This window comes from Rhea americana, unplaced genomic scaffold, assembly GCF_003343005.1.
Source record: "Rhea americana isolate MKP2758 unplaced genomic scaffold, rheAme1 scaffold_44, whole genome shotgun sequence".
NCBI classification, from domain to species: Eukaryota; Metazoa; Chordata; class Aves; order Rheiformes; family Rheidae; genus Rhea; species Rhea americana.
In genome coordinates, this window is record NW_028186579.1 from 2,149,996 (window position 1) to 2,174,856 (window position 24,861).

At 38.6% G+C, this 24,861-nt stretch overlaps 1 protein-coding gene and 1 non-coding gene across 2 annotated transcripts in view; one reads left to right on the plus strand and one right to left on the minus strand.

Annotated features, from left to right (window-relative positions):
• Positions 1 to 18,029, minus strand: part of HAAO (3-hydroxyanthranilate 3,4-dioxygenase) — a 35,749-nt gene extending 17,720 nt beyond the window's left edge. The window contains exons 1-5 of the mRNA XM_085315780.1: positions 17,950 to 18,029; positions 13,589 to 13,667; positions 4,736 to 4,819; positions 2,925 to 3,031; positions 156 to 245 (exon numbers count right to left, since the gene is read on the minus strand). Of these exons, the coding sequence (XP_085171906.1) occupies positions 156 to 245; positions 2,925 to 3,031; positions 4,736 to 4,819; positions 13,589 to 13,667; positions 17,950 to 18,029 (440 nt within the window). The remainder of the gene's footprint in view (positions 1 to 155; positions 246 to 2,924; positions 3,032 to 4,735; positions 4,820 to 13,588; positions 13,668 to 17,949) is intronic.
• Positions 18,030 to 24,532: 6,503 nt separating this feature from the next.
• Positions 24,533 to 24,626, plus strand: TRNAI-UAU (transfer RNA isoleucine (anticodon UAU)). The gene is made up of 2 exons: positions 24,533 to 24,570; positions 24,591 to 24,626. It is a non-coding gene; the product is annotated as a tRNA-Ile (tRNA).
• Positions 24,627 to 24,861: the final 235 nt, after the last annotated feature.

Sequence of the window (24,861 nt, forward strand, 5' to 3'; positions counted from 1 at the left end):
CAAGATATGATTAACAGTTTGCAGAACATTTAATTAACTTTTAACAAGTSTATGTAAAATACAGCAAAATAAAAAAATGAAGTATAGATGTCATAGATTGAGAGAAATCTATTAGATTATTTTAACTTTTGGAATTTACAAATAAAAAAGCTTACTCTTGAATTATTGGTGTAAGTTGAGTGCCGAGATCTTCACAGTGAAACCATTTTTCAAAGAGGACATTAGCTGATTCTCCAACATAGTATCTGAGAAATAAAAACATTAGTCAATCTTTTTATTAACTAACTGATGGGAGAGTTTGAAGAAAATAGCTACTTGATGTTTGTGAATGTGGAGTTACTGTTACTCTTCAGCCTGCTGTACTTTACTCTGTCGTATTTTTTTTAGGGAGGCTCTGTATTCCTCTTATCCCCTTATCCCCTTACCCTTACCTGTGGGGGAGGTGCTTAAATGTCTATCTAGGCCCTGGTAGTTTTGCTGAGCAACCACGGGTAAATCACCAAATCCCTTTAGCAAACTTTTAGGATTTAATCTTAGAAACTGAATTGGGCCATAATCCTTTGAGACTGCTCGCTCTAACTTGTCAACTTGCTTATTGCCCATTCGTGGTTTGATTGAATACACAGTGGCCTCTTTGTAAAGGTTTGGGTGGTTCTTCAGTTATGTAAGTTTGGGAAGTATTGTTTTGCTTGCTCCTTTGCAGAGGAATCTATTGCTTCTCTTGCTTTATTTTATGTATTCACAAATAAATAAWTTGTGTTGAGGCCAACAGATCAAGCTTGCTGTAATCTATGGAACAGCAAATGTGAAATTTACCTACAGAGTCAGGAAGATATAACTTCRTGGACAGGTGAGGAACATCACTCCAGTTCCAGTACATCACTCATACTGCATGTAATTTCAAAGAGGTCCTATGTCTCCTTGGAATTTGTGTTTCAAGAGGGAAAACAAGGCTCATCATTATAGTGTGCATGTGTGTGTATTTGTGTATTCCTCTCTGTGTTATGTATCCATATCAATATTGCCTAGAAACTTTTTACGACCTCCCCAGTTCCTCAAGTTTTGCAAAACAGGCTAGTTAGGTGGAAGAGTGACCRCTTCCAACATAGAAGAGGCTGCAATGTGAGCACAAATTTTGAGCGCCAGAAAATCTACTCAGAAGAGAGACGTTATAAATCTCTCAGTTGGGAAAAGGCTTTAGGAAGAATTTGCATCTTACTAGACACCAAAGAATCCAATCACAAAACTTAGATTTAAGCAGCTAGTTTTGAACTAGTCTGCCGCAGGATTAAGTTTAGCTGGTACCCTTTAGTGCATTTTTATGAACTATCTATATTTTTATATACAAAGCATGTAATTATTGAAACTCTGAAGCAGGCTCTTTATTCATCACATACAAAAATCAGCATTCTGGGGACTGATTTATGACTGATGCTTGTAGGCATGATAAATAATGGAATAGTAAAATGGTCTTTGTTGCAGCTGGCTAGGAGTGAGAAGTCTTACAAGAGCAGAGATTCTGGCTGTAGATCCCCATCTCTTCCAGGAGCACACAAAAAGCTCGTGTAGCCCCAAAAGTACAAAATGATTGTTCACTTCYGAAATTTTATGTGTCTTTATTCATTATGCCAGTAGGAAAACACAGATACTAAAAACCTGAAGTGCTTTATTTTCAGGTACTCAATTAGATATTTTCAATTAAGAGTGTGCTTTGTTAATACGACTAATTTTTCCACCTGAAACACATATGGTGGCTTTTAATTAGCTTAATATCTGTACAAGAGCATGGATATATTGGACTGCAAATCCCTAGATCTACCTGGGATCTTTAAAAGCCATTCAGCATCTTTCTAACTCATACCTTTACCTTCACAAATTTTATGTGCAAGACAGAAGGTTGTTTTTTTTTCTGAATCACTAACCAAGTATTTCCAGTCCCAAATTTTAATAATGCAAGTGCTTGTGATTCACAGAACTGCTCTGAAAGAAAAAAGGGACAAATGCATAGAAGAACAATGTTTCAAATGAATTGAATTTGTCTTAGCTTGGAATCCATTCAAGTGACATTTTGAATGGGTACCTTTCTCAGTTTCTCATTTCTTTCTTTAGACTCTTTGTTTGACTATAAAACCATTTTTCCAGCTCTGCGTATTTGCTCTKTCTGTGGATACTGTACGTGCTCTGACTGCTGTGACATGACCCATGCAAAGATCAAAACTGTAGGCAAAAAATGCTATACTAAAGATATAACTGCAATTTTAAGCCTTTATAGATTACATGGATAGCTGTAAACTCACTTTGTTCAGCCCTATCCAGATAACACCAACAGAGTTTTTCTAACTCAGTTGTCACTGCTGTGACTTGCCTTCTTAGACTTAAAAATTCTGTATGACCACAGAATAAGGCTTAGTCCTGCTCCCACTAAAATAAAAAAYGGCAACTCGTATTTATTTGAAGACATCATTCTCATAAGGAAATAAAAGCTAGGTGGAAGTGTATACAATGTAGAGCGGTTAGTGCTAAGAAAATTGACTTTTAATGTTCCACGCACTTGTGAAGAAAGCTCTTCTTCATCTTTTTGATTTTAGTACTTACACAGAAATCAATGTTCTGCTTGCAAGAATTGACACAGAAATATCTTTGATTTGTGTTGTTACAGAACTCTGAGATTTTAAAATGTAAGGTGGTAGTGGTAGGCAGCGCATAGGCACGTAGCTATGACCAAGACATTTCAGCATGTTCCTTGTGTGACTAAACCAAATGCTAAATGAGCTCTGTGTTTATGTGCATATAGATAAATACATTTGCAGACAAAATTACTATAGAATTGCTGACATGAATCTGATAAATGATCAGGAAAATAAAATATAGTATTGTACTGAAATTATGAATCCTACTGGATTAGCCAGCAACTTATACTTCACCTGAGCCCATCAATTTCTGTCTTTAATCTTTCCCTCTCAATCACAAGACCCACAGTGTTTGCATATCGCTGAGGAGAATGAGGTATTCTAGCAGGTAGGAGAAACATCTGTTCAGACAAAGAAACGAGAAGGAATCCGTGTTAGATGGTCATTGTTCACTCAGTTGTCCCTCTTCTCTTCCTCCCCCAGAAGTCCTCTCTATGCTCTCCCACTCTTTCCCTCCTCCTCCTTAATACTGTGTAGCTCCTGCGTTGCTCCTGCGCAGCTGTGCCCGTGTTGGTATCACCAGCCAAGCAGATGCTGTTCCTAGCTCTCAGACCGGTGCTGTGCCCATGCTAGCGAATGGTTCAACAACTGGCCTTGGCTTTGCAGCAGTCATTGCTGCACAAGTAAAATCCATTGCTACTACTTTCACTGTCATTGCTAGACACAAGTAAAATCCAGCCTGGAATCCAGAAATTTACTGGAATTTCTGAGGAACAGAAATAGAAATTAAAAGGAAGTTTGTTTCCAGCTCAAGATTTCTAAACTAATTTTCTGTGCATATTGCTCCAACAAAGCAAGCACTGGCTAATGAGGAATGTGATTCTCTCCAGAAATAGTTAATAAAGGTGAGGGGCCACTTACTCATGCAAGTGAGAGAAAGGGACTAAATGATGCTTGGTCGGGGGAAGACATCTACTAATGAAGTTTAAAAATCGTTTTCTAGCAGCAGTCTGAGTATGTAGGCAGGTGGTAAGTCTGCACTGTGTGTAAGCACTACCAATTTCTTACCTGAGTTTGGGAAAGTCATTGCAGTTTCTCTGTCTGGAAGGCAGCACTAATGATACTGCCTCGCTAYGACTACTGCCAGTCAGGACGCTGCATGTTCCCTTTCATTGATGTTTCTGGTACATGGCAAGATCTCAAATAAATGTACTTTTGTAGTGTGAAGTGTATTACCAGAATTGCAATGTTTATTGGTTTGAAGCCTTAGATTTGTTTCTGCATTGAAAAGGTCATATGTTTCTTTTACTGACATCAAACTAGCCAGTCTAGTGTATGCCCTTCCTTTTAAAAGCTAGCCTCATTACAGCTAATACTTAATCCTTTCCAAAGCTGAATGCAGTTCAAGCTAGTGACAGTAATAATCAGTGGCAGCAGTAGCACCTCTAATACCTTGTAGTAACTTGTGCTCAAGTAAAATATCTAGCCAAACTCTTGTGAAGAGCATTGAAAGATGTTTTAGGAAGTCTTCCACTATAAGAAAAAATGTTTAAATATTAGAATGAATATAGCTGGATACATTTTTTGCATAAATTGCTGTTTTAAAAAGATTCTTGTGTTGTGAAGGCTAGCTGTGAGGACAAAACAAAAATGGCTGAAATAGCTCAAAAAGACTTTAAATTTTCTAAGTCCTAAGCAGTTTATCTAATGGAGTATGTGTGGAGAGAGCAGTATTTACCTGACAGCATGTTTAAAAAAAAAAAAAAAAATTTGCTTGAAGTCACATTGCAGATTCTGTGCCATGGTGGAGAACAAGAACTCTTGCCAGTTTGTTCCTGACTCCCCATTTTTTTGTAAGGTGGTATCAGAAGCTGCGACGTCTATTTAGGTATTTCTGCCTATCACTGAAAGRTTAAACAGCCAGAGTGTATTGTAGTTTGGTCTTGGTGACATAGAATTTGCTGTACTGAATTCAAGACCTTATTCTTTTTTATCCTGATGCGATCTCTCACCCAGCAGTGACAAATCTGATTTTGAAATAATTCATAGAACACTCGTTTAACATACCTATGTACAAAAGTAACAGAAAAACGTCCCTCTTTTACCTCTCCTTCTCGGATGACAACGTCTCTGGGGTTCCCATTTTCAATTATCTTCAAACACATATCTCCTTTCACTTGGTAAAACAACTGAAGGAACAAGAAAAGCGACATTAAAGCAACTGCTCCGAAACAGTCTATACAGCTTATATTTCCACCTCATATTTGGTATATGAAATTCACGAAGATATTTAATCTCTGACGGTAAACATTTACACAGATTTTCTTCTGACAATCTCAGTTGCTTTTGAAAATATTAATTATTTATTACCTCCATTATTTCCATACAGTTGAAAATCTATCCTGGAGGTCCCCAACTGCTTAAAGAGCTCTTCTGTGAACCCAGGGGAATTCCACTCTACTGTCTTTATTCCTAGGGAATACTCTCTGTAGAGCTGGGGCTTTACAGCTGAGACATTCACTTATTGCACTGTACCTGAATTTTCATTTCTGTCATTTTCCTGTTCAGTTGTAGCAGGGTTTTTGCTGTTACTTTCAGTGAAATTAAATGTCATTTTTTTCAGCTAAGCTCCAAATATGCCCAGGGTTTTTGGGTGCGTGTTTTCATTTTTAATGCATCTTTCCCATGTGAGAATTATTGTCCATATAGAAGCTAGTCCGCTTTATTTCTGTGGATATTTTTGAAGCCTTGCAACAGCTGCTCCTCTTCCTACCGTGTATGACACAGGATTATGGCCTAGGCGTACGTAAGGACAGAACCACTGAACTCATAATTCTTTCTTCAGCGACCTTTTCACAGACCTGTTATTTCCAGAGTATATAATCCAAAAGCAGCTTTGTGGAGGCCCTCCGGTGCTCAGATCTAGCTGCCTGTTTCATGGCAGAACGCTGCTATTATCTGTAAGCAGGTCCCTTTTGGACTTGGAATAATGAGCACAATTTTTCTTGCTCAGTGTAAAACAGAGCAACAATACTTTAAAAGTCAAATTTACTTTTCCTATTCTGCCACTCTCTGTCAAGCCTCTATATGCTTTCTATGTCCTGTTTGCCGTATCTAGAAAGCAAGCAGATTAATTCATGTAATTGTTAATGCAACTGAAATTGCCTCAGGTCTGATGAAAAACTAGAATGGTAATGAAAATTACTTTATTTATAGTCATTCACTACAATCTTAGCAAACTGGAAATAAAGCAGTGAACAAATATAAGGAGGGGAAGAAAAACAGCCCCAAATTTATACAAATCCTGAATCAAACTTTTTCCAACATTAAGAAAGCTTAATCATTTTTGAAATCAGAGTTATTTGCAAAGAAATTTTGAAGTAGTGATTGATACATGCCTCTGAGAACTCAAGGAACACCTTTACGAACACAAGAATAAATATACTGCCAAAGAAATGGAACAGTTGAGAGAACTGAAGATGATGTCCTGGGAAAAAACTCATGCTGAGAGCTCTTACATGAGCGTAGAGGTTCATCTTGTGTCAGGGACATCACTGTGGATAAATATAACTCTTGTCCAGATGGCCACAGTGGCAGGCTATTTATTCTTCTTGCACTTCATTTTCCTGTGTTCTTTTCCTGTCGTTTCCTTTGGTGCTACAGAATGAATGACTGTATGAAATGCTATAGTAGCCCTCATTACAGCGTTCCTCAGGCAAGGCTGACTGCTCATTGTGCAACATAAAGCGATCTGAGTGGAGAATTGGTCTCCCTTTCCTTTCAGAGCTGTCTTATCTAAGAACATAAGACTCTGACACTGATCATCACACAGGCCAGTGGTAATAAGGCACTGGCAATGCGGAAATTGAAAGATCCTTTCTGAAGTACTGGGTTTTGTAGTGGTATATATACCCTATAACTACTGTAACTACTGAGATTGCTATTATTGAACACTTGCACAGGCACATTGATGAGGGAAAGGATGAGGATCTAACAACAGAGAGAGAATTTTATGCTGCTTGTGAACATGAATCACATGGATAAGCATCTTTCTTGTAATAAAAGACTGGAGGGGGAGGACCATTCAGCTCAGTAGTAAAGCTTCACAGTCATAAGGAAAGACTCTTAACGCGGAATACTGAATTAGAAGAATTGTTCTGCAGTTGGAAAGGAGGAGTGAGGTGGGCTGCAAATTGCCAATAAGTATTTTTCTGWCTGAATGTAAATACTTCACTGTAAATTACAGTCTATTCTTTCAAACTTTTTTTTTTGTAAAATGTCTGAGTGTTTTAGTCAACCATAAATTATCTGATATCACTGTGATGTACACAAGTGGCAGTAATTATTCAATCCACTGCTGTGCTTATATTATATTCTGAATTTTATTGAGAAAACTATCATCTGTTTAATGTCTTAGTGAGTTACAGTCTGTGCCCGCTTCATAGGACAGTCTAGTAATACAGTATTCTATGGTCTTTTTACTGCAACATTATTTTTTTCTAAATGCTGGCTGAGCTTTGCATTCTGGGCAAATCTAACCTTTTCCTAAGTACTCCCCCCAAAAAACAGACCTGAGTWAGGAAGCACTGTGTGTGTGTGTATTTCTATACCTATATCTATGTACCTAAATACATACATATATRTGTGTGTGCGTGTGTAAAGCAGTGAGTAAAAGTGAGTAAAGCAGTGGTAGTAGAGTTCACACCATCTGAAAATACAAGCTTAACTGGTCTCTTTTTACTGGGGATTTTTAGTGGATTTGATATCCATTCTCCCTGATAGTACAGGAAATTGAGGAAATCTCTGTAATGTTTTTACTCTGTTAGCATTTTGTTAACGACATAATGCTTCTTGCTACATGTAATAGACGTTAACCTTGCAGAAGACCCCACAATTTGTATATCACTACTGCCTAACAAGTCAAAATCAGGCAGGATTTGTCTTTCTGGATGAAGTATGTGGCTGAAGGAAGAAATGAAGTTTGTGCAGAAGTTTTTTCATTCCTTTTATTATGAAATATGCTTATTTATAAATACTTTCTTTGACTTTTTACACTTCTTTCTTTACTTCCTTTCTCTTTCCCAGATTCTTGTCTTTCCTCTATTTCTTTCTTACTTAGTATGTGGCACTTTCCTGTTACTATTACACTAAAACCTTCTCTTCCTCCTTATTAATTCTTACCTGACCTCTAAAAGTTATATCACCTAGAAGTCACTCTTTATACAAAGCATAACATTTTAAAAATTGCTGATTGTTGAGTGCCTCCATTAAAAGCGGTAGATACACCCCTGAAAATTGAACTGAAAGCCCCTCAAGACTAGGAGAGTTTATTTTTTGTCCCAGTTTCCTTAAATTCTCTGTATTCTAGGAGAATTGCATTCCCCTTCCTTGGTCTGYTTCACCCTTTATTCATTAGGCTTCAGACCAGATGACGGTATTGTATTAAGCGGCAGTGAAAGGCAGCATGGCCAGTGCTGAATCACTGTTAAGTCTGTAATGAGGTATTTCACCCAATTATGCAGACTCTAGCTCTTCCAGAAAAAAAGAGTGGTGATGCAGAAAGGTAGGAGTTCACTGTTCCCTTTAGTAGAAGAGTCACTGAGGTTGGTTGTCTTGGTCAGATCATTTCACCAGGGGAGCAGAAAGTACAGATACTGCCTTAAAAAGAGTAGTATCATCCCTGCCATATTAAGGCTGTGCCAGCTGTGTTAGTCTTTCATCCAGATATGTGGATCCTAAGAGAGTAAAGAAGGAAGCATATAGAAAGGAACTCAGCTTTTCTAACTGGACTGCTTATTTCAATTAAAATATAAGTCTGTTTTGTTTTACGTGCAGCACTGTAGTATAGAACTTGCTAATTTAGAGACATCTTTGACATCAAACACTGACTGGATGTAATAGCCCAGAGCTCTGTGCTGGCTCTTGTGGCTGCGAGCTTGCATGGACCTCTAAAGACATCTGCAATTTGCAGTGTACTTTGAGTACTGCTTCTGAAAATGGAATTCGGGATTGCTTAGCCTCTTGCGGGATTTGGCTCTGAACTTGGCATATTGCTTGTCATTGGCTTGTACTGCCTGTCAGATTGTTAAGCACTAAATTAATTTGCAGAGCAAATCAAGTTCTGATGTGGGAATGGAGTTTGGGTATTCTCTATACTTCACTGGTAACTGATCTGTATGAGCACAGAAAAACAATTTTCTTCTTTCTCATCAAAAGCTTTTTTAGCCATCAGAAGTCTGGAAGGTAAGCTGATGAGAAAGGCAGAGAAAAATGGTGGTAGTGGGGGAGGGTGTTTTCGTTTTTTTTCTGCTCATTTACCTCCGTCACTTGTGAAACTTAGGTAAGACTCATCTCAAGAATTTTATGCCGTGAACTTACAAAGTTCTAAAGATGTGATCTCCTTCTGATGTGAAAGGATCACCACTCTTGTTGTTCTGTAATGGATTCTTTGCTTTTTAGTAAGAATATTTTAAGGGTTTTCACAGATTTTTGTGGGTTTTTGTGTTTTTAAAAATGCAAAGGAGCAAAAAGGTTTCTCTTGTTTTGCTGAATGTTTCATTTTTTAGCTGGGAGATCAGCAGTATAATACCTCCTACTGGAATGCTCACCCTGTCTCTTCTCTCCCTGGCTTCTTTGGCATCCAAGGTCCCTGTACAATATAAAAGGACAATTAAGTTGCTAAGGTAGAGTCTCTCAAAGCATATTGAATAGGGAGCAGCAGCATAAGCTAGAGGAGAAGGTCAGGCTCCATCTAAGCTGGTGATTTGTCAGAAATTGGAGCCAAGTCCCACTTGTGGTGTGTATGAGATGAAGGGAGAGAAAGAGAAATCAAAGTTCATGCTAGAAAACTTAGATCATCTGTGGCAGATGTGACTTCAAATAAGTATCATGTTTCAGAACAAGACTTTAATTATAGCTCAAGCAGACGTGTGGAACGTATATACAGACAATGTAGATATGATGAGAGAAGCTGAAGGGATTGGCCAAGGTGATCAGAGGAGAGGGAACTTCTGTTTTGAGAATCCTCTTTAGGACTCTAGAATAAGGTGTCTGGCCTATGCTACTGTGTCAGTACTTTGGTGGCTCTATGTACATCCATAGGAAACAACCTAGGTGCTGGGAGCAGAAACTTAGGGTAAAATCTATACGGCACAATAACAAAAAGGGCTTATAAACCCTAGTGGAATATTGTGCTAATGCTAATGTGTTACAGGTGGCAGATTAAGAGCTGTTTTGAATTCTCTGCATGGAACTGCACTGTTTTATGTAGACTCAGCATCAGGTGTGAAGAGAACAGAAGCTGTCAAGAAATTAAAGGCAGTAATTTGAAATTTGTTATGTTTAAATGATGGACTGAAGTGGGTAAAGAGACAGGAGCCCTAATTACTTTTGTGATCCTAAATTTAGAGGAAAGTGTATCTCATCGTCTCCCAAAAGCAGCCCATGCAATGCAGTAAATAAAATTTGAAATCATTTTTACTGTTGTTAGGCTGTGATATGATCACAGTGTTTATCTGCCATTAATTCTCCCCAAGACAAATCAGCCCCTTCAGTATTCACTTTAGGCATTTCTGGGAAGTTATATGATGAATTTATAAGATAGAGGACTATAGTTTTTCCCCATTCAGGCTTCATAAGTAAGCTAAAATGCTAGTAAATATACCATGAAGTCTATGAGCCTTAACTACTCTTGTCAAAAATGTTTTGGCATGATGAAAAGATCAAGAGACAAAGGTATGTCCAGGACTGTTCCCTGGTACCTAGAATATACCTACATGGGGCTGAGCATCATCTCAGGTCTGCCACAAATTAGCTCTGCCATAGATAGCTTTTATAAATAAGAAAGTTATCTCATGAAAAACAGTATCCCAAGCATATGAGACAGTAATTCTGTGCAGAGGGATGGCAAACAAGGAGTGCTGAACAGAAAATGAGAAAGGAAGAAAATGTCAAGTTAAATACTTAGGAAACTCCTGCTTGCTGAGAGCAGGAAAAAAAATTGTTCGAAACTAGCCACTGTTTTGGTCTAAATGAAATGTTTTGCAGACACTCCTCAAAAGGCTTGAAGAGCTTTGAAATTTAATCTCCATTTTTTTTTTCATATTTAAGCAATCAGAACTGATCTTCCCAATACACCTGCACTTTAAAGGCTCCAGCAGGGAACACTTTGGGGATACCTTTCTAAGTCCTCAGCTCTACAAGTGAACACATTGCTGCTGCAAACTGCAGACTGACAAGCACTAGGTTAGTTGTGCTACAAGAGTCATGATAAGCTGTGTGTCCTCACAGGCTTGAAAAAAATGATTGAACAGATATAAACAATCCTAAAATTAACTTGCTTTTCCGAAACTTTTTTTTTTTTTTTTTTTTTTTTTTTCTGTCAAAACAATACTGGTAGGATGCCAGCAACTAAATTTGCAAAAGGATTGTGGGCCTTCATGATCTGGCTTATTACAGAATTCCTATATTTGTGGCTTCAAATGATCACTTAGAACTATAAATGACTTTCTGCCTGCCAAAAGAATGAGCTGAACGTCAATATACATAGATATACTCTTTAGAAGTCCCTGCCTGAAAATTAAACTTCTCATGGAAAGTGTCCTGTTTTTTGTAACAAAGCTGAGATTCATTATGACAGTAATACAAATTTGCTAGGAAAGCTAATTGAGAATAAACTGAAGAACATGAAAACTACACAGTAATAGCTGGCTGTTGCACAGAAGATAAACAGTTACCAGTGATTAATGAGTAGAAAATGCTTGCTATATGCCAAACAAGATCATGTCAGTGACCTAGAAGTTTCAGTTATCGAGAAATGTGTTGATACACAAAAAAGGAATAAATACTGAATTTGGTAAGGCCTGCAACTGAGCAGCTTGTACATGAAATACCTTAAATTATTGCAAAAGTTACCATCTTATTTGTTCTTATTAATGAAATATCAAGCAGAAAATACATTCTGTCATTTTAATTTTAGTAGTTCTGAAAACAAACTTCACTGTAGATAGATTCATTATAAAAGAGGACAGACTATAGAGGGGAAGGATGGGCTCGGAGTGATAGTGGTCCATGTGTTGCTTGCTTTCTGACACAGTGAGAGGAAAAAAAGGGTCAAAAACAAGTCTAACTTGGGAACATGTTCCTTTTTTTAGGAAACTTTGTGCCTCACAAATGTTCTCTAATGAAAAGATATGTATTTAAAGGATTAATTAGATCATAGGAAGGTGCAAATGCATCTGGTAAAATGCTATGCTGAAGTGCAATATATGACTATAGCCTGTAAAATCAGACAAAATGGGCCAGTGCATGACAGTAGACTTCTTATGTGTATAGTGCTAATTCTCTTATGTTAGAGGAGTACAAATGGGATCTATGACGGGCATTTTACATTTCCATTTGTGATCACTAAGTAATTGTGGGGAAAATTGTTATGTAATATATTGATACCTAATTTTTGGATATATAGCTATATTAGCAATAATTTCCTATACTGCTGCATACTTACATAAAGGATGTAAGTATGCAGCAGCATATACTTACATACTTACATACTACTTACATAAATTATGCCTCTACAGATATAACTATCTGTATTGTTGGAAAGCCATATAATATGAAAGGTGGAGCAAATTCTTCTCTAACACATGAAGATCTTGCAAAGAAAAACAAAAACTGACAAAAATGGTATTCATCTGATTTCATTTTAAGGGAAGGAGAAGACAAATTTTGAAAACAAAACAAGACAGGAGTTGATCAAGGTCCAAAGACTCTGCAGGATGCACTGGGAGAGGCAGGGAGGGACCAGATGGTAAAGACATGCCTGGGCCGACAGCCGATGGTGTCCTGTAAGAGTGTCGTGGCAATGCAGTGTTGGCAGGAGTCAGAGCAGTGACAAGCTAGCACCCACTCTTTCAGAATAGCACAGGTATAATGGCTGCAACCACTGTATTACACAATTATAACAGAAAATGATTAAAAGTTTTTGTGAAATGACTTTTTTTGACACTCAGTGATAAGTAATTCCAAAATTTTGTTTCTTTATAAAAGTAAATACTGACCTTGACTTTCATCTGCCTTAAACTATGTAGATGTTTAGTCTCAGATTTTCAAAGGTACTTAGAAATAGGTGGCCAAATTCTGTTGGAATTGCATGAAATTTAGTTACTGTGCTGAGAAGCAAGTTGTCTCCCTTTCTGAAATCCTTACTTCTGTCCTTCACTGTCTCCTTTCCTTTAGGGTTCATTCAGAACCAACTGTGATGTCTCTGTGCTAGTACAGCAGAGAAGTCCTTAGGGCTAGTTGACAAATCTGTGATAAAGGCAATACAAAGCAGATGTACATTTTTATAAGTTTCTACTCTTTCTACRTATATGTGGTGCTTGGCCCGATGGCTACTCACAGCTCAAAGCAGTGGGATGAAGGCTTTCCTTTGATACACAAGATGTGCAGAAAAAAAGGTTGTTTTGAAAAATATTTAGAGATTCCATTCTTATACTTCGAAAACTGATTAAAAGCTGAAAATACTGATATTTTTCACAAGCAAAAAATCTAGAAAAATGTAACTTCAGGCCAATAAAAATATTTAATTTTCATTTTTGAATTTCACAATTACCCTTTTGATCTTCTATATATAGTAAAATATGACTTTAAAAACATCCTTTGCTTTCCAAAGTGTTGTTCCAAAAAGTTGAAATGAGACATTTTGATGCTGTCAGAACATTTTCTCTAGTTTCCTGTTGAAAATGAATTATAGCAAAATAGATCTGATATTATCAAATGTTTATTTCAAAGGAAAAGCACAGATGGTGCATGGGTCTGTTTAAGTATTTAAATAGCCCTAATAAATACAACACTACTGAGCTCAGCATTGCTAATCTGTAGCTGTAGCGTCAAAAGTACCTGCATTCTAATCATACAGATCAATTAAAACAAAAAAATGTAAATGATACATGGGTTACCTCTTCTCCTTCTTCAATATGATAATCTTTTCTCTCATTTGGCCCCCCAACAAACATCACATTCAATTGACAGCGATGCCTAGAAAAGAAAAGTGACATTTTAAAGCTACCTCTGCTCATGGCATTCTTTATTGCATATAAAGTTTTTTTTTAATGCTTTGAGGACAGCAAGCCAATGAAACAATGACGAGTGACAACCAACCTCTGGAATGAGAACTCAAAAGACCTAGGTGCGTCTCCGGCTCTGCCACTGGCCAGCCAGGTGACCTGAGACCATTTGCCTSCCTGCCGGTGTTTCAGTAGGCCCAGCAATGAAAAGGGGATAAAGATACTAATCATCAACTGTGGAAAGAGTTTTGAGTTCTAAAGACAAAAGATGCCATGTAAGAAATGGGAAAAACAGAAAAATGTCTTTTCAACGTTATCTGATCAGTTAGGAATTTTGTAAAGGTAAAACACTTCCTGGGTTAATAAAGGTAAAGCTATACTTTTTTTCTATTGATAGAATTACTAGTGATATTCATGATAGGAATTCTAAGCTAATTTCTATTCCATTTATATATGGTGGAACAATGTTACAGTGATTTCTTTGTGGTTGTAATTGATTCAGAAAAGGAGATTCAGGCCCTCTATCTTAATTTGGTAACCCTATAGAGATGCAGTGAGCACTTCCCTTGGCTATCACAAAGCTTAGATATCACCTTGATTATCTATCAGAACACTAGCACCGATCAAGAAATGAGGTAGCAATTTTTCATTTGCTGTGTATGGCAAAAAGCCCTACAAGCCAGGTGTGTTAATTCTGATCCAAAATTTGCTCCTGCCTCTAACAGGAGATCCCAGTGATACAGAAGCAGTGGAGCTCCACTCCCCTGAAGTGCAGGGGATGACAGCAGAAAGCCACGGAGGAAGGGAAAGACCATCTGGCCTCTAAGTCAGCACCTTGTAAAGCTTAGTTGAGAGATGCTGAACTATTCTGAACTGCTAAACATAAGTATTTTCTCTATTCTCATAAGCATGTTTGTTTCAAAGAGCCTTTAAATGATACTGAACAACACAGTAGGGATTAGCGAATAAAAAACAGTAAGTAACAGTGGCAAACATTTCCTTGGTCAAATAAAAATCCTAAGCAGTTAAATTACAATACTTAATTTGACCATTTTCACTGTAGGAAGCTGTATAATTATGGCACTTGACTTCATGCCAATATCCTAAACAAGGAACTGAAATCACAAGCTGTTTATATCATGAATATTTAATATTTCATTTTCAAAGACACACTGAAATACTTCTGCATTAAGGAACCTTTCTATTAAAGCCAAGCAGGAAGGCCAGAACCATAACAACATAACTAATAATTCATAAAATAAACCAGAATGAAAACTGCAGAATACAGTAAGAGAAAGATAATCTATGGATATCTTGTAACCTATTTTTAAGAGGAGTTAATTTTATAGAAACCTGTGTAATTTACTCAAGTGATTAATTTTATTAGTTCAATAATTCAAAAAGAAAAGTATTGCCCTTAAATCATTGTTGTTAACTTTTTTGCTAATATATTTGGCAGATCTACCATTAATTCTATTACCGTATGGGTTTAGTTTAGTTTTATATAGTAAACAGACAAATGTGGGTTAATTATTCCTGTCATTACTGATTATATACTTAGACCATCAAAAAATTACAGCTATCAAATATAAGSAAGAATTGCAAGAGGCTTGTCTGTCCATACTGTTAAAAAAACAGTTGTCTAGTTAATGTAATTGCACAAAGTTAAGAAGAAAACTGAAACAACTTTTTTTTCTTTGTGATTTTAGARGTATATGCTAAATAGTTCATCAAATAATACTCAGTTTGGTGAGTATCCTAAAGGCTTCAGGGGTGTGGAAATTACTTGATTGCATTATTTTATTTTTAGATTGAGGTTCTAATTAATGGATTTTTTTTTGAAGTCTTATATTCTCTTGTATTTCTCTTTTTAATCATGTAAAGAAAAATGTTATCAGCAGGACATCTTTTTAAAACCTCTCAAGACCATAAAGAATTAGGTTATCTCATAACTACAAAGAAGTCTCTTAAAATTTAAGTATCATATGCTGGAACTCTAAGATGGGCTTTTCAAGAGCCATTGCTGCACTGAAAAATCTGCCATGTCAAGGTGTCTGATTTTGTACTAACTGCTCTTCTGATAAGTATTTAAACTTGCAGGATAACATGATTAAAATACATACAGTTAAATTACAGCTTTTACATTGTATCCTTTTCTTGACTTGGGTAAAATTATAAGCAGATGTTGATCAGAAATTGAGATTTTATTAAGAAATTCCAAAAAAGTATTTAAAATTTTTAATGCTCTCAACTATATAAAGGATAACTGAATGAAACTTTGAAAGCCCCAACAATTTAGAGACCAACAATCCTATTGATTTGCTGTAAGATCTAGATTTTAGCTGTTCATTCTCTTTTGAAACTTAGGGACTTAGGGTCATAAGTTACTTAGATGTTTTGAAGTGATTGCCTTCTTGTGATGTAGAAGGCAGTGAGATGATTGCTTTATACATCTATGCTCAGTACATAAAGCACCAAAGTATTTGAAAAAAAAAGTTAAAAATCTATTAGTCACTTCTTGGTAAATTGCCTGAAACCTTTTGCAAAATCTTGAAAACATTTAGATAATACCAGGAGCAGGTGGTGAGAGACTCAGAATCCATAGAGTAGATAATTTTTCTCTTTTTCAGAGGCAGAAGCTATATTTGAAGACATGGATTTTTTTTTAATCTATGCAATTGTGGTCATTAATATTCCTCGTTTCAGTGTGTCCCGTAGTAATGGTTCTGGGGAAGACTTGTCAATACTGACTATTTAGGGATCTAAGTAACCTTATGACCTCTGATAGGTCTCATGTTCCAGAGAAACTTTACTTCAGGATTGCACAGAAGTGCTAGTAGGGATGCAGGACAGTGCAGTAATGAAAAAAAAAAGGTTCCTCTTACTGATAAAGAAGGGAAAAAATGAATATTCAAAATACTGTAAAATGATAAAATTGTACACAACCAGCTTTGGTAAGCTTTAGAAATGCTGTGTATTTTACAAAATGCTTGCAAAATCGATTCTGAAAATGAAAGAAATGAAAGCAMTTGCAAAGAGAAGAGGCATTCTTCACTCTCTCCACTGTGAAACTACTAGAGCGACGCAAATCTTGTGCTTTCTCACAAGCTATTCAGAGTATACAGCTGTAGGTTCAACGCAAACATCTCACTAAGGATGTGCCCTTTACCTTGTTTTTTGTCTTGCAACCATTATCTTGAAAAGCAAACACTTAATCTGTGAATGGAAAATAATATCACTTCTATGCTAGAAGACATGCCCATTCAGCTTTTGATTAGAGGTACTGCAGGGCAGGGCAACAGGCACGTTCYTTAATGCTTTTTCTGTAACAGTTTTTATTGCACTGTTTTTTAACAAACATCAGTGTATGTAACCCTGTTGTCATATTATTCTTTCTAGTGAGAATTCTTTCTTATGAAAATTTTAGTATATAGAGAGTTTTGGATGAAATATGTTGTTCTCTACTTCACTGACAAATCCTTGCTAATATTATGGCTAGAAGGAGCCACACACTGGGCAATTTACACTGGAAGTCATTCATGAGCTTTGACATTGAAAAGATGCATTTTATRAAACCATATAATGCCCAAATTTTTTCTTATATTAGCTGCCCCCTTCAGGACAGAGGTTATAGCTCTGAGGTGATCTTAAGCATTGCCTTATCAACCTCTCACTGAACAGAGGGTCCTCCTACCCTGCCGATCTTACCCTGCCTTGACAGCTCTGGAAGTGCTCAGGGAAGTTGCTCTTCCTGCACTCCTCCTCTTTGTTTCTCCTTATCTTTAAGCAATATGTCCTGCCAGTTTTGATTGCTCCTGTATATTTGGCTCCTCTGTAATGCTGGAATGACTCTCAACAACTTGGGCAGCTGTTTCAGGTTGTAATATGGTAGCATCAATTTGTTAGCTACATCTTAATCATTTGTGGATGGGATGCCATCTGCTCTCATCAGTAGGATTTTATTGTCATAGGGCCTGAAACAAAGTCCCTTGAAGTCAGTCCTGTTGCCTACAAGAGGCTTTGAATCAGGGCAAACATTTTAAGCTGATCCTTAACAGCTTCTACAGATTTACTACAAAACCGATTTGAGGTATTTCCTGTCTTTCGAAATGGCAGTCTGACTCTGACTGCAACCAGAGAGGAACTTACACTTCCTTACTAACCTTTGCCATGCATACATTTTAGCAGTTTCATATTATAGTGAAGAATATTTATATCTAAGAACTGGGTAAAAGAAAAAATCATTTACTTACATAAGTTTATTGCACACAGGTGGCAAAAAGGCAGCTTTGTTTTCTTCTATCCATTTTCTTACGTTTACAAGAAGCTCCATGGTCCACCAGCTACAAAACTTTTGAGGAAGATGTTAAGAGTTTGCAGAGTGCTCTTTCAGAGGGCAAACTGCATGTGACTCCATACCCAGAGCTCAGAGGATTGGTTGGTAGGAGAGGTGTCTTTAGGCTTGAGTGTCAACGGGGACAGGTCCATCAGCCAAAGGTTACTTTGTAAAGAGTACTAGTTCTCCAGAAGCTTGCTAATAATTGACTAGTGTTTTTTAAAAAATATTTCATCAGAGACTCACTTTACCTATGGGAGGTTGCTTAATTTTCTTTATTGCATCAACTGGAGTGTTACCTCTGTCTAGGGTAATTGCCTTGTAACATAGACAAACTGGCAGACTCAGAAGAATGGACAAGATTTAGTCATGCACGCCCTTCAAGTCTGATATAGCAACAGTAAATTTCAAAGCTAAACTAAAGCTAGTACATATATGCGTGTGTATATATATATGTACATATATATACTATGTATGTATTTATACACACACACACACTTATGTATCAGATCACCTCTGAAAGAAAAGGTAGCTCCCAGCAGTGGAGAAATTCAGATGTTAGTATGGAGATATGAAAAAAGTTTGGTCAAAGTATTTTTTAGTGGAGAGATTAGAGGTGATAATGTAGGCTAGGGGAAAGAGTGTAACAAGACTTTGTAAGCTCCTATTASTCATGCCATGCAAGTAGAGTTCGAATCAAGTACAAATCATGTGTATATGTAAGACTTGCAATGTATGACCATACATTCTGAAGTGCTCAGTATTTTGAATGGAGAATTTTATGTACATATGTAGAGGCCTTTGAAATTGCATTCCTTTAAGATACCACTGCAGAAACCTGTCAGACTGCAAAGCATCCTCCGTGAAGCAAAGTACCCTGTGAAAGAAGACTCCTTTTTTGGGCAGCTCCGTTGACTATTCTAATGTGTCTCTGTTAATGTCTTTTTTTACAAGGAGAGGCCATGAGTTGCTAAAACTAGAGCTGCTTCACTGGTGTTAGCAGTGAATGGGAGTCAAAGTCTGGCCCAATCCTATTCAGAGGTAGGTTAGATAGCAGTCTTGTTTCCTCTGCAAGCCTCAATATGGCTCATACTGATATAACTACAGTTGGCACTAAACTGTAATCAGTGGCTAAATTCAAAGATTATGGATTTGATCTCTTTTCATATCCTCCTGTCAGCTGCCTCTGACGTGTTTGAGGCTCAATAATAGAGTCTCACTTCCTTTTCTCACATCACCTCAAGCTTCTCAGGATGAATGTTTTGGGTCATGTATGTGAGAATACTGCGATCTTCTTCTGCTAGATAACAAAAAGATCTCTCTTGCATTTTTGAAACCAAACAATGCTGTCCATGAATGTTCACTTTAATTTCATTCACATTTTGCCACTGTTGTGGCAGAGTTTGTTAGAGAGCTGAGTGTGATTCTGTGATGCCTTTGGGGGAAGCAAATGAGAAATTGAGAATTATCAGGCATTGCATACTAAGATCCAGGTTTGTACTATTCTTTATTCCCTTACCAGTTTCTGTCCTATGTCTACGTAGATCCTACAGGATTGCTCACTCTGTTCCCTCTCCTGCTCTCATTTTTAGTAAGTAAATATACAAACATTTCTTATCAGCCTTAGAATACATGAAGTGGGTGGCTGATGAAAAACCTCAAGCCATTACAAAGTGTTAGAGCTTTCTAGCTGCTGTTGATGTAGCTTAGTCTTCCTATTATAGCTGTGTTATGTTTAGGGTGTAGGTACATATACAGTTCAGTTTTAAACAAATGATATCCTCCTTGGCCTGTGCATATGAAGTAGTTCAGTCGCTGGGCTGAAGAACCAGTATACTGGAATGGAACAAATCTGGGAGTTCTTTAGCTTATACCATTATAATTTTCTTACGGAAATAAACACTGACATGTGAGTTTGAATGAAGACTGAGCTAACACCATACTCATTCCAGTGAGCATAAGGGTGTCTCTCTTTTCTTTCAGCTATATCACTTTTTTGAATTTTAGTTTAAACTACTCATATGATTCTATGATATGATTGATCAAAAAAGCTTCATTTATTCTGTGATAAAAATAATCCCACAGGGAATTACAATTTAGCTATATTAGTATAATCATAACGGTTGTCTGGTAATACTTTCCTCTGAAATAAGCCCAAAGTAATTATTATTTCAGTAAATTAAAAAATCTAAGATTCTTTATTTAGCACATGAAATTTCTATTGTCAGAATGACTGCGGTGAAACATTGGCAAAGTCATTAGTCCTGTTTTTGGACCTACAGACAGGAGCATTTCAGTGTTTTTGTACTGTAAGCAGCTGGCACATCATTAGTTGAGAAGGAAACAGATCTTCCATTTACAGTACTTTCATCTAGGGGGGTGTGACCTGGCCTGGTGGGACCAGAAGAACTGATGACAATCTCTTCTAATCACAAAGGTTTTGTAAAGCTCCGTCTCATCATTATTAGCATGTATTGCAGCGCAGGATTTCCATTTGTCCGGCACAAAAACCAAGAGCTTGTACAAAGCCACAGCAGGGAAGACCACAGATCTTGGAGTTGATAGAGCCAAGCCTTATTCAGCCTGGAATTAATGTGCCAGCAATAAGCGTAGGGCAGTTCTGTATGCAACCCCTGTCAGAATCYTTAGTCTCCACTTTTATTCCACTAGACAGTTTTCTCTACAGGTAATAGTACCTTGCATTCTGTCTCAGTCACAAGCTGATAAATCCATTTTGTGGCTACAGTAGTATGTGAAAAACTCACAGCCAGACCCATTTACGGAGAAAATAAATGAAGTTCACTTGAAAAATTTACCATTAGTATGACGCTGAGGTCACTATTGCAGGGTAGCATTTTCTGCAACCTTCTGGAGTAAAACAATTTTGAGAAGTCCAGTTAGTGGGCTTTCCATGCATGTAACAGGCATAAGGGAATATCTTAGCCCTTCTTTGAGAAAGGCTAAAGTACTGGGCCAAGAAACCCAATTTCTGTGAAGTGTATTGGAAAGACAAAAGAAGGAGCCAGTGTTGCAATCTCTGYGAGACTGAAATAAATATGCATGCCTTGGGACCTGTTTTTTTCTGGCCAGCCTACCATTCAACTGACCCTTCACAACCATTAAAGTTGATTCCAGAAGCCAAGTCTCAAGTTTCTGCTTTCACTTTCTGCTCAGACTCTTACTTTCATGCAAACATAACAAATCTAATTTGTCAGTCTTTTGCTGCCAGAGCCACGTGAGACTACTGAAGCGCAAAACTGCTACACAGAAATAATTCATCTTTTGCATTGAAGGTGGGGTAAAAAAGTGGTAGTGGAAAAATCGAGTTCAGCACCTAGTCTATTTTTCTGCTTTCTCTAATTGCCAGACCTGTARGAGGCTTAAATTTACTAACTAGTGTCCAGCAAGCAGTGTATGATAACAAAAAGTACATTAGAAAAATTTTGACATAAGTTTTCAAGCTAGAAGTAGTATTCAGRTTTGCTGGCCAACATTTTATTTCTATTAAAGTGATCTATATATTGGTCACCTTTCTGTTATTCCCTGTATTAATTTTATTCACTTAAAGAAATGATGGCAAAGAACTAGCATAATTTAGGGAGGGGCGAGGGATACCGACCGTACAGCGTGACTCCGTCCTGTCCCAGTCTGCTCATTATATTCTTGACAACAAATAGCACTGTGAAAATTGATTCTTAAACCTTGTACCCAGAGACACGCAGAGGTTAACATTTTTCATATTTAGTACTCACAAATATTTTGAAAAATCTTCAGCAGTGCATGTTTGCATTCATCAGYGATTTGAGGAACTATCCTTTCAGTACTGTTTCAGCTTTGCTTTTCTGTCACTATGTAATGTAGAGACTGTGATTTATCTACTTTGAGATTACACTAATAGAGCTATGCTGAACTGATAACCTGGAGATTCTGCAAGCAGCAGAAAGCAAGAAAGCAAATAATTTCCTGCAACATTAAGAAAGCTTTAACTTGTACTTCTCCTTTTCCATTACTCTGAGGAAATTGAAGAAGGAAGAGAAGGATATGACTAAGTAATCCATTTCAGCTGCATAAAAACTCTTCYTTATTCTATTTTGGGGCAATACTAGGCTTTTTCTGGGCTTTCTTTTTTAAACCTTTCCTTGAGCACAAATGTAAACAAACTTTTTTTTTTAATTAAAACTTATTTGTATAACTTCTTGGATTAAAATAAACCCCGGAAACTCCTGGAGTTGCATGAAATAAAAATTCTAATCATCAACAAGCCATCTACTGAGCTCAGGTACAGTACTCCTACATTTACATACTACCTACATTTACCTGGCCAAATTTCACTGTTGCATTTATAAGCATACTAACAAGGGTCTGTGTGGATCAACAGAAGAAAGAAGTGAATCAAACAGCACAACAGAAGAGTCAAAGAGCCTACGAAATCTTCTAGAATCGTCATGATTGCTATTAGTTTTATGGGAAGGCTGATTAAAATAAAAAAGCAGTCATTGCCATCTATATAGACACTAAAGGCAGACTCATTGAGTCTTGCCTGAGTCTAAGGCTAACTCTGCAATAAAGAACTTGTCTGCATGTTTGTAACTTCAGTTATGATTCTTCTTGACAATTCTGTATTTCCCAGAAAGCACTTTTTGGATGAAATTAAGTTCACAGCAGTCTTTGCCTGGTATAGCACATTTTATTTGCTAGTGTAAGGACCCACTGCTAACAGTAATGAAGGCAGCTGCAGTTTTCTGTGATACCAAGTAAACTTATATTAATGTATAAGAAATATTCTTAATGTATAAGAAATGAACTGACAGCAATTTTCCCTTCTTCTGCCACTTTCATCAATGGTCAAACACAGCAACTGCAATTATTCCACCTGTCAATGGTGTACATCACTGAAACATATTCTTAGTAATGCTCACAGTAATAGTACCGACAGCAGAACAACTTTCTTGTCAGCAAATGAGAAGCATCTTGTCTCCATCCAAACAAGTCTCAAAAGGTTTCGGCTCATTTAGGAATCAGAGATAGGGGAGAAGGTAATTGCTTGGATAACACATAACTCAGTATGTCAGAGTGGTTGGAGACCACTGCTATTTATTTAAAATTGGCTGTGAATGCATGTCACCGGCTGCCAGGCTATTAATATTGCAATTTTAAAGACCATGGAAATCCAAGCACTTTTTGCTCCTTAGTGAAGAATGATGCACTTTGTACTGAAATATCCAAAGCTTGTTCCTTTGCCCACAMTAAAAGCAGATGTAGAAAGGAAGGTGCTTTCTAATAATAATGTCAGCAACCTAACAGAGCTGTCCAAGTTCTAGGAAAGTAAATATGGTGACAATGCTTAATGATGGATGGAAAAAWATATATATATTTCTTTGTCTCAGCTGTGTAACAGTATTGGAACATTACTTGGGTTTAGAGGTCTGCTGATGTCAGTTATGTTTTTAGTCTCTTCCTACCACATAATGAAAGTGACAGAGCTAACTGCAGAATAAATCTGTGTTAGCACTATTTTTTAACAGGAAGTATGTATCCTAACCTGTTTTGGTTACCTCTATTAAGCACCATTTAAAAATCACCTARCGTGACTCCTTTTAAGCGGTACGGCTCGGTTCAAAGCTCTCAGGGCATCTCTCGTATCACACACGGCGGTGGTGAAGTAGCAAGTGCTCGCGGGTGCTGCTTTCAAAGTCGCGGTGACTTTGGCTAGACTGCAGAGCGGCAGTGCAGGGCTAACCGCGTAATTCAGTGCCTGCAATCAGACGCTGTTACCCCGGGTCTGGACCTCCGCACAGCCGACAGGAGCGCAGCCCGCCCGCCAGCAGACCCCTGCCCCAAGCGCCTTGCCACTGGCAGCGGGTGCTGAAGTTAATGACCCCTGTTTTTAAAGAAACCCGTGAGCTGCGCCCAAAGCCGCCCCTGCGAGCTGTTTCGAGGACACGTCCGTCGGAGGGAACCCCCGCTTCGGTTTTTCCCGAAAAATCGCGCGTCCTTCCCTCGCCGCCTTCCTCCGCTCCCACCTGCCCCGTGCCCGCGGCGGCAGGCGGCGGCAGGCCCCGCCCCCCGGCGCTGGGCCCCGCCCCCCCGGCGCCGGGCCCCGCCCCCGCCCCCGCCCCCGCGGCGGAGGGGGCCGGGCGCTGCCCGGCGCCGCGGCCGGCCGCGCCGCCCGCCCGCCCGCCCGCCCGGCGGCGGGGGCGTAGCGGACACGCGGGGGCGGGCGGGTGGTGTGGCGGGCTTGGCCGCGTGCGCCGCAGCCGCTCTGCCCGGTCCTCCCGTGCGCAGGGGCGCCCCCCTGCCGGGAGAGCACAGCGTCCTCCTCTCTCTCCCAGCCGTTCCGTTAGCGGCCGTTAACGGCGAGAGCGCGGCACGCGAGGCCGGCGCGCGCGGGGCCCGAGCCCGGAGTCGTTGTGCGTGGGGCGCGGGTGTGGGGACTGTGCACGGCGGCGGGCAGCCCGAGCGAGCCCTTGATAAACCGTTCGGGAGGAGTTGGTGTCAGGGCTCCAGTGGCGCAATCGGTTAGCGCGCGGTACTTATACAGCAGTACAAAGCCGAGCAATGCCGAGGTTGTGAGTTCGAGCCTCACCTGGAGCACACAGCTTTTTGGGCGGCGGAAGGGGCTTTTTTGGGACTAGCGTGGCTGCTGCGCTCGCTGAAGAGCTTAAAAGGTTCACAGGAAAATCGCGCGGTCGTGGCAGCCGCGTGGGTCCACACTGGCTGCTGCTACGGGRACGAGTTACACACACGCAGCAGATACACATAGTGTTTCCCTGAGTGCAGGAGAGATTATTTTTGCACACACACGTAGAGCCATCTTTCGTACATAGCT